The sequence below is a fragment of the Antennarius striatus genome, chromosome 9 (genome assembly GCF_040054535.1).
Source record: "Antennarius striatus isolate MH-2024 chromosome 9, ASM4005453v1, whole genome shotgun sequence".
Lineage (NCBI taxonomy): Eukaryota > Metazoa > Chordata > Actinopteri > Lophiiformes > Antennariidae > Antennarius > Antennarius striatus.
In genome coordinates, this window is record NC_090784.1 from 11888888 (window position 1) to 11899282 (window position 10395).

The 10395-nt window shown below is 39.8% G+C and overlaps 1 protein-coding gene across 1 annotated transcript; it reads left to right on the forward strand.

Moving 5' to 3' along the window:
* Window positions 1-1675: 1675 nt before the first annotated feature.
* paqr7b (progestin and adipoQ receptor family member VII, b) lies at window positions 1676-9981 on the forward strand. Its single transcript, XM_068323491.1, has 2 exons — window positions 1676-1839; window positions 6562-9981. The coding sequence occupies exon 2, from the start codon at window positions 6568-6570 to the stop codon at window positions 7624-7626; it is 1059 nt and encodes a 352-aa protein (XP_068179592.1). The 5' UTR covers window positions 1676-1839; window positions 6562-6567; the 3' UTR covers window positions 7627-9981.
* The last annotated feature ends 414 nt before the right edge of the window (window positions 9982-10395 follow it).

Below are 10395 nucleotides of genomic sequence, written 5' to 3' on the forward strand. Positions count from 1 at the left end.
TCTGTCATATTCAGTTGTTAATACAGAACGTGTGCATCTCTCAAGTGACTCTCGACAAGTTTATAACATTTTGAATAACTGGTAATTAGTGTGTCCACCATCAGAACTGATTCAAGTTGTAAACCTGTTCCTCATGGGACCTCCAGATGTTGTCCTGTGGGCTGCCTGGGGTTAATGTATATGGAGGATGATCAAACTATGGCATTCATCCAGACCAACAAGTTTTCAACAGGGTTTAGCTCAGGGCTCATAGCAGGTCAATTCAGAACTCTCTTCTAGAGACATTAGTTGATGTAATCTGTTCAGCACAAAACCAGTGTAAGGTCAACTTGCCTCGAATGATTACTTATTGTTATTAAAAGTTTTTAATCGTTTGTCGGTGGTCTCCACTGCAGTCCTCTGGGTATTGAATGTTATTCTTGGTCCTTCACTAGGATCAAGTCTTTTGTTTTTCTGGCTAAATACCACTAGTGTTGAGTCATTGTTGGGGAGCAGTGACCATTCACCAGTCTGGTGGGAGAGTTTGGTGGACAGAACAACTGCTGCCACCATTATTCCAACAGACCTACAGTATTTATATTTTTACTGTATAATTTAATTTAAAAATGACATTGTGATCTGTAGTGAGAGCAGGGAACAGGTGGAGGAGAAGCTAGAGAAGTGGAGGTTTGTCCTGGAAAGGAGAGGAATGAAGGTTAGCCGCAGTAAGACAGAGTACATGTGTGTGAATGAGAGGAACCCAAGTGGAAGAGTGAGGTTACAGGGAGAAGAGATCAAGAAGGTGGAGGATTTTAAGTACTTAGGCTCAACAGTCCAGAGCAATGGAGAGTGTGGAAAAGAGGTGAAGAAGCGTGTCCAGGCAGGATGGAACGGGTGGAGGAAAGTGTCAGGAGTGATGTGTGATAGAAGAGTTTCAGCTAAAATGAAAGGACAGGTGTACAAAACTGTGGTGAGACCAGCGATGTTGTTTGGTCTAGAGACAGTGTCACTGAAGAAAAGACAGGAGACAGAGCTGGAGGTAGCAGAGATGAAGATGCTGAGGTTCTCTTTGGGAGTGACCAGGAAGGATAGGATCAGGAATGAGTACATCAGAGGGACAGCACATGTTAGAGGTTTTGGAGATAAAGTCAGAGAGGCCAGACTGAGATGGTTTGGACATGTCCAGAGGAGAGATAGTGAATATATTGGTAGAAGGATGCTGAGTTTTGAACTGTCAGGCAGGAGGCCTAGAGGAAGACCAAAGAGGAGGTTTATGGATGTAATGAGGGAAGACATGAAGGTAGTTGGTGTGAGAGAAGAGGATTCAAAGGACAGGGCTAGATGGAGGAAATTGATCCGCTGTGGCGACCCCTGAAGGGAAAAGCCGAAAGGAAAAGAAGAAGATAATTTAATTTAAAAATATAATTTAAAAGTAAACAGGACTTCTATAAATTACTTTAATGTAGGCCAGGGCATATCGACACAGGTTTAATAGTTTGATAAATAAGGTCAACTATGGGACAGTTAATGGGTCAAAAACCAAAAGAACGGAGTCTGACAGCGGTAGAGGGTGGGTGGGGCGATCAGACAGTCTGTAGCTGTTATTGGTCAAAATATTGTGGGCGGGCTAGAAAGGACCGAAGAACGTGTGTGCTGAGAGGCTGGAAGAGCTTGCCTGTCAAAGCTGCACATCCTCCCCACAGAGGCGCTTGAGAGATCCGCTGGGCGCTGTTCTATGTCTGCCCGTCAGTTCTCCGTTCGCCCCATTAAACAATGTTAGGCCTGTTTGTTTTCTTTTACATGTTGAATCGTTCATTGACTGCCAAACTAAAGACTGAACAGTGATCCTACCATCAACAGGTATGACCATTTTTTTTTAATATCCTCTCAACTGATCTGGATATTTTCTCAAAATTTTCTCTGCGTGAAATATGTCCGGATGCACCTCGCGAAGCCAGTGTCATCGTTCGTTAACGCGAAGAGGTCTTTTTGTCAAATTATCACCAACCGGAAAACAGAAGAGGTTTGTCTGGAACTTGAATATTTACGAGAGGCTCAAGGGAAATGTGAATGCAAATTGATTTCGTACAGCGGTTCTCGAATTCAGAGTGATGAGGTGCAGCTTTGCTGCAGCATAGCCGTGGATGATCGTGTCTAATTCATCCGGTTTGAAAATATTTTTTTCCCCCAAAACTGAATAGTCGAGTATTTGTCTTTAAATCTAAATATTCTTAAGGATTGCGACCCTTCGCTGGGGATTGAGGGTGTGGACATCGGATGGTGTTGTGTTACGTAACGCGCATCCGCTCTCATTTATGGCTCTGACTGCTCAGCATCTCGACCCGCTGATTTCTGTCCATCGATCATTCCTGATCAAACCTATTGAGACCTGTTAAACGTCATTAATCGGCTCACGTAAGGGGTGTGGTCAACAACTTCCTGTTTATTTTTAAGTCCGAACGAGTATGACAAAACATCCGTTAGAGAATGTCATCTATGTTGTCTGTAATCTAGTCTTTTAGTGAAAATCACTGATTATTAAATATCACAAAATTTTTAATTAAATGTGAAGAGGAAGAACCAATAAAATAAAGTCCAGGATGAAAAACAGGAAAACGTGTTTATTATAAACAATAATGAACAACAATTAAAGCACAGGAACGCATTCATTCAATTTGAGTGCATTATACTTGCTTTTAAAGATTTTTCTAATTTTCTCATGTGCAAAAACGAATAGGAAATATAAATTATATCAAAGAACTTTTCAGTGTGTGTAATCATTTTAAGGAGCCTGTGGTTGAAATGAAGTTATTATTTTCAAAATCGAGTTAATTGAGTGATATATAACGCCTGTCAGGTAGCCATCACACTTGGACAGACATTGAATGTTGCCAGGATGAACTGAAATTCTTTGCTATATCCATAATCTGAAATTGGAAATTTATTAATTTCTGTGAAGTGCTACTGCTGAAGTATCGTAAATATCAATTATTTGCCATTTCCTATCAGGGATCAGCTCATCTCTATACCACCATTGGTCCTCTGTGCCTCATTTTCCAGGGTTGTGATATTGTATTCCTGAATGTACTGTATAGGGCTCTGGTACCTGATACCTAAACAGATCAGCCATAACATTCTAACTGCTGGCATGTGAAGAGGGTTAATTTTCTGGTCATAGTGGCACCTGTCAGTGGGGGGAGTGTGTGGGTGGGGTGTGTTAGGCACATTAAACACTTGAATTTGTTGTGTTGGTAGCAGGAAAAATGTTAATCCAACAACTCTGAAAGTCTGAAATACTTTGGGCTAAATTGTGATAGCTAGACAACTAGTTGGGCACATCTCCAAAACCGTGGGACTTGTTGAGTGTTTCTGGTCTCTATTGGTTGGTGTCAACAAAAAATGTTCTGGTCTAATGAATCATGTTTGCTTTTGAATCACATGAACTCCCAAATTTATTAACACCACTTACCTGTTATAGAAGCATCATAATGCGCAGTGAAAGACATGGAAAGAGGGAGGAAAATATGCTATTTCTATTTCATTCCAGGTATTATACAAGATAATTGCAATTGGCACAAGTATGTCTTCATATAGTAACTGCAGCAGCAACCACAGTTTAGCTTCTTCTGAAATGTAGGTCAAGTGAGCAGAAATGTTGAGATGCTTTGAGCTGCAGGAATTATGAAGCTCATCACTGTTTTTCTCAAGCAATGGTCCCTGTAGTTTTTCGTATGTCTGGGCAAACACAAAAACATCCTTAGCACACTGTAGACCACTTTAAGCAACTTCAGATGTGCACACAAAAGTATCACACTTGTTCAAATCCTTGTATCAGAACAAGTAACACGGCTTATTAAAAGAATCTAATTATATCAGCAATTTTCATTTATTTTTAATGTAAGTGATTTTGCCCACTTGAAAAGAAAAAGACAAAAATTTTGTTCTTGTGTAGTGTGTAGATCTGTAGTACGTTATATGTGAAGATCATGCTTTGGCCATGGGAGTAGAGCTTCTCTGGCCTATAGGTGAGGTCCAGTCGTGGTGTGGCTTAGGGTCCTGTTCTGGAAGAAATGACACATACATTTTGTTAACATTAAAGCATTCACATTTTGCTCAATGACGTGTGGTGTTGCTTGTGATACAGTGTAAATGCCTGTAACTCTTTGTAAATATCTACTCACTCTTTTTTTATTAGCATTTCTACTACCCACAATTTATCTAGTAGTATCAGCATTTAATGATTAATATCCATAAATACTTAAATCTTAATAAATTTTACTAGAATGTTGCACAAATCTGACTTATATTTTATCTTATTTTTCACGTGGTTGTAGACTTTGTTGAGGTTTATGGCTTCGTCTGCTTCTTGCTTTAAACTTATTCACAAAGAAAAAATCTCACCCAGTTTCACAGCTTCTTCTTCTATTTGCATTTAGTCCGACAGCCATTCCATCTTAAAAGAACAGCATTTCTTTTTTACTTTGGCTTGGTGAGTGAATGTGTCGCTGCCCGTTTGCAGTCGTCAACTAACCTGCGTGGCGCGTATAGCAGGGCATACATGCAGGACCGTCAATGCTGTTATTGGCTGCGTAGCGTCAGTGAATCTTATCGTATCATTGGCTGGACACCTGTCACTCGCTGAGTTACATGCAAAACAGAAAACAATAGTATTGTTCTAATTAATTGGATTAGGTCTAATATTTGATATCACTTAATACGTTTGTATTGAATTTCATTTTGTGCGTGGCACAAATTTTCTTGTGCACAATTGCATGCGAGCAATTGCGCCTAGAGGGAACATTGTTCTCGAGTCTTTTGTTTTTTCTCCTCCTCAAGTTTATGTTGGCTAGATGAACTACAGAAATCCTAAGAATTCTCTTTTCATTATCAAATTTTTGATGCTTCAAGATTTCGGACTTGTAGCCTTAGCTAAAGCAGGATGAGCATGCTATTCAGATGTGCTGAGTGTAAACTGGTAGCTAGAGAAATGTCACCAGGGGATTGATGAGGAGACCATGAAATTAAAAACAGAATTTCTGTCCATGGAGCCTACTATATTTTACGTGTCTGGCTCCTCCTATTTTTACTACCCATTTTCCTCTTCCTTTTCAAGTGCCATGTCCAAACTCAATTGTAGAATTTACATGACCAAATGTTAACACCAACTTGTTGCAAAAACAATTTTCATTTTGTTTTACATAAAAATGTATCTAATTTCTACCTTCCACTTCCTCGACTATCGACTCAGTGTTGTATTTGACAGTTCTCAGGAAGCAGTCTTCCCTTCCCAATCACTAGTGCTGAGATTTGAGAGGAGCGCCTCATTAGTGGAATTTGATACTATGGGTAAGGCAAAGGTTCAAGCTTTATTGCACTTGAAGTCAAGCGCTTCAGCCCTTTAAAATGTTTTTTTTAATATTGTAGAGTAAATTAAAAGCTTGGGAGCTTCATGCTGATCACATGGTCAACAAAAAGCAACAAACACAATAAAACCCTTTAAGATGAGTTGAGTATCAAAATATCAGGATATTTTATTTTAAATGAAAAATCACAATTTTTGTGATTGAAATGGATCAAACGACAAATGTAGGAAACTCACACAACCACACAACACCACAGTTCACCTCTATGAGTCCCTCAAAGCCATTTTTTCTATGGTTTATTGCTTTGGTTTTGTGAGCCATAAATCCAACATCATCACTTCTTCCAGCTACAGGAGTAGGTTTTTTTCTGAAATAAAACTAGGTATTGGGGAAGAAAACTGACTGTAGGATCTTTATAAAAATGATTTATATTGTAGTAAAAAAATACAGGATACAGTGGGTTATGTCTGTAGAAATGTGTTCTTAGTTAATCCTCTTCCAATAATTTGAAATCTCCTGTCATACTTCTATCACATTGAGTTCACTTCGCCACTGACACTGGCTGGACAATGAGGAGACAAGAGTCAAGAAAAGTTAAATCCTTTCCAGTTTCCTTAGTATTCAGCAGGAAGATGTTATAGGCTGATATGTTTGGAGACAGTTTTCCTTATTTGATATTGTTCTCCTGCAGCTCGACTATTTCACTCGACTATGTCCACTGCTATGTTTGCTGTGAAACTATAAATTATGTTGCACAGAAACCCAATGTACACTCACTGATTACAACCAAATAGCAGATGAATAGAGTTCAAAGTAACTGGTGGACATGGATCGTTCAGCGCCTGAGTGTGTGTGGAGACCAGTGAATACATGAGTTGTTTGAGTTCCCTTTAGAGACCGAAGACATTCCACTGCTCATCCAAGAGTCTTCGTTAGTTCTAACTAACTGAGTTACCTTAAAGTTCTATGTTTATTGTGGATTATTATGGTCATTTAGGACAAAAGTAGCTTTTTGCTTCTGGGGGAAGTGTGTGAAGTGTGGACCAGCCATGCCTTCTGTAGGAATACCAGAGCAGAAATCTTTTTGGGCATTTTTATGCTTTTGTTCTTGGTGGACAGCCTGTCCAATTAAAGGGTAGAGGTTTTCACACAGAGACAGTGATGCAAAAAAATTGACCAACAGGCTATTAATGTTTTTTCTTCATCCTCTGGCCTACAGTTTGCCATGGCGACGGTGGTCATGGAGCAGATCGGTCGGCTGTTCATCAATGTGCAGCAGCTGCGTCAGATCCCTCAGCTTCTGGAGTCTGCCTTCCCCACGCTACCATGCACTGTAAAGGTGTCTGATGTTCCCCCCGTGTTCCGCGAACTCCACATCCGCACTGGGTACAGACAGCCGGACCAAAGCTGGCGTTACTACTTTCTCACCCTCTTCCAAAGGCACAATGAGACCCTCAATGTGTGGACCCATCTGCTGGCCGCTTTCATCATTTTGGTGAAGTGGCAGGAGATCTCAGAGACAGTGGATTTTTTGCGAGACCCTCATTCTCAGCCCCTCTTCATCGTTCTCCTTGCTGCCTTCACCTACCTCTCCTTCAGTGCTCTGGCTCATCTCCTGTCTGCCAAGTCGGAGATCTCTTACTACACCTTCTACTTCCTTGACTATGTGGGAGTTGCTGTCTATCAGTATGCCAGTGCCCTGGCACATTACTACTATGCCATAGAGAAAACATGGCACACGAGAGTCCAAGGCCTCTTTTTACCGGCTGCAGCATTCTTAGCCTGGCTGACTTGCTTTGGATGCTGCTATGGCAAGTATGCCAGTCCTGAGCTGCCCAAGGTGGCCCACAAGCTCTTCCAGGTGGTGCCCTCAGCCTTGGCTTATTGCTTAGACATCAGCCCTGTGGTTCACCGCATCTACAGCTGCTACCAGGAAGGCTGCTCCGACCTGGTCGTGGTGTACCATTTCTACCATGTGCTGTTCTTCTTAATTGGCGCCTACTTCTTCTGCTGCCCTCACCCAGAGAGCTTTTTTCCCGGGAAGTGTGACTTCATCGGGCAGGGCCACCAGTTCTTTCACGTGTTCTTGGTGGTGTGCACCCTGACACAGATCGAAGCGCTGCGAACTGACTTCATGGAGCGCCGTCCCATGTACGAGGGTCTTCACGGCGATCTCGCACACGATGCCGTTGCACTCTTCATCTTCACTGCCTGCTGCAGCGCTCTCACTGCTTTTTGTGTGCGCCAACGTGTTCGTGCCTCTCTTCAGGAGAAGAACGAATAACGTTTGAAAACTGATTAATTTCACTGTGTAGTGACATTTCAGTTTTTTTGTCATTTAATATTATTCCTTGATGATAATGAATTAGGTTTATTTCCTCCCTATGTGATCTGCCAAACTACACTGGTTAGTGCATTTAAGGGTATTCATGACAAAAATAAGGAAAACAGAACCTTATAATTGCTCTGTAAATGTATACTTAGTATTTAAACACTGTACCAAATCCTTATAGCTTGACCCCTTGTTTATAAGGTTGTTTTCAGATATCATTTGATAGTCTCTCGTAAATAAATCTTGAGAAATATTGTGTTTTGACCTTATACAAGAATAACATTCAAAGTCTACAAAGACCTTAAGAAACAAGTTTTGAAGATGCCCTTTACCTGATTATATAGAAAACAATCTGACATGTAAACGTTGCCTCACAGCTGTCATAACTGTTGCCTGACAGCAAGAAGGTGATGGGGTCAAACCCCAGCATTCTCAACCCTGCCTTTCTATGTAGAGTTTGCATGTTCTCTCCGGGTTTCCTCCATCATCACAGAAACATGCATCTAAGGAACCCTAGGTTATGTTGGCCTGTTGTAGCAAGCGCACCCAGGGTGCAGCGGCTCAGGACCAACTCTCCATCTAACCTTGTAATTTCGTTGTACCGTTGTATAATGAAAAATACAGCTTCTTTCTTTATGCCAAATTCAAAAGTTTCAAACCTTGTAAGCACTGCTTTTTTAAACATTAATTCACATAATATTTGTATATTGCTGTTAGATACCAATGCCAATCCAATTTGAATTTGAGGCCTTGATATTCCTTCACTGTTATTTTACTTCTGTCACTATCTTCAGTGATATTATTATTATTATTATTATTATTATCATTCATCAAGGCGGTAACACTCACAGCTTATGAGGAGGTTGAGATCTTTAATTTGAAAACCAAATGCCTCCTTTAAAAAGAAATTATTTTCTTTGGGTGAAAAAATTCTGTTCAATTATATTAGAAATGAGGCTGGCACTCAATATTGGTTCAGAGATGAATGAAAGATTACTGATGTCTCTGTTGTTATAATGTTAAACTGTTTTTATTCAAAGGGCTGAAACATTAGCTTTTGCCTTTCCACCTCCCATGATGTCAGTGCTTTTGTACACATTGTTTCAATTGTGAATTTGACTCACAAAAGCCGTGTCTGACTGCAGTTCTGCTTTTGATATGTTTTTGTATGATGAATATGTATGTGCCTCTACGCATGTCTTTTGGTATACTGTGGATGTTAAGTATGTGAATGTCTATGAAAGCTTAGCCTTGCACTCTTATCTTACCTTGTAAATAAGCTGTATTTTAGAAATTCATTTGCAGCCCATTTTCCACCCTCTTGTAGTATTTAGAGTTGAATCCTTCTTTTCACTGATGGACTACTGCACATTCCTTTTTTTGCACCCTCGTAGGGTCTGTATTGTGTTCAGCATCCTCTTGCTTGTCAGACTTAATGACTATGAATACTTCATTTCACACAGCTTCATTGTTAAACTGAGGCGTCTTTGTTTTTTTTCAGTGTTGTCTGATGACTTGTGGTATAAGAAATATCACGCTGACATGGCTCACTGCTAATGTTGCTCAAATCGTGGTCTCACAAAATCTTTAATGTCAGAAATGATCTGTATTCATTATAGTGCTCTGTGTTCATTATGGTGTTTAATGTGCCAATGAATCAGTTATTGCCTCAGTGATGGTACTACTGATAGATGAACTTACAGACAGAATGGCAGAAATGACAAGTTGACTTTAAATGATGTCTTGACCTGACTGCAGATATTTTACTGTTGGTTAATCCCTAAAAACGAACCTTTTAACAGCCTACTTCAACATTACAGACAGTTGTTCCTGTAAATACTGTAGCAGACAACGCCGGCTGTATTTACATGCATGGAAGTGTCAGCTGAAAATGTGGTAATTCTAGTTTGATGTTGAAAGAGGAAGAAGTCGCCCCCTTTATTTGTGCATGGTAAGATATTAAGAGACTGAGGCACAAGACTGATCTTTGCACATGAAATCTAACAATAATCTGTGATGGAGGAATCCTGCTTTGTTCAGGGATGAAGCTCCTTTAAGTCAAAAATATTTTTTGCTAAATTTGCACCATAGATCCTCTGTCACAGATTGCTCATATTGCATAACAGTTAAACCTTAAGTTTCTCCTGAACTAAACTGGAGTACAGATGAATTTCTCTGTAAAATGTTGCCACCCAGTGCTGCTCCAATGAAAGCAGGGTGAGGGGACCAGAATGTTTTCTGCCTCTAAAAAATAGTTGTGATTTACTGTTCTAATATCTGTGGTATTTATGAAAATAAAATCTTACAGTAACCTAAACTTCTCCTGTTTTGTTTTTTTCCACATAAAGACCATAGGAAAGTGATGGAAGACCATAATAATGTAAGAGTTGTGAACTGCTGAAAACTGAAATTAAACCACCTGTGGACGCTGAACCGGAATTTACATCACTGAACTGTATATCGTATTGGAAATGGTGGATTTATGTAGTTTGAAGTGAACCTTTTTCATTCATTTTCAAAGACTGGACTTTAGATGAACTTAACCAGAAGAATATTAGACTAAAATGTTTCCTATAAAAAAAAAGAAAAATTCTCAATCTCATTTGGTAATTTCATTAATCAAGAAGTCTAATTCCTTATCTGAAAACTGCTTTATCAAATTTGATGGTCGTCAGCCAGACATCAAAGTGAATTTTGAGTGTATTCAATCAGCACTCTTCC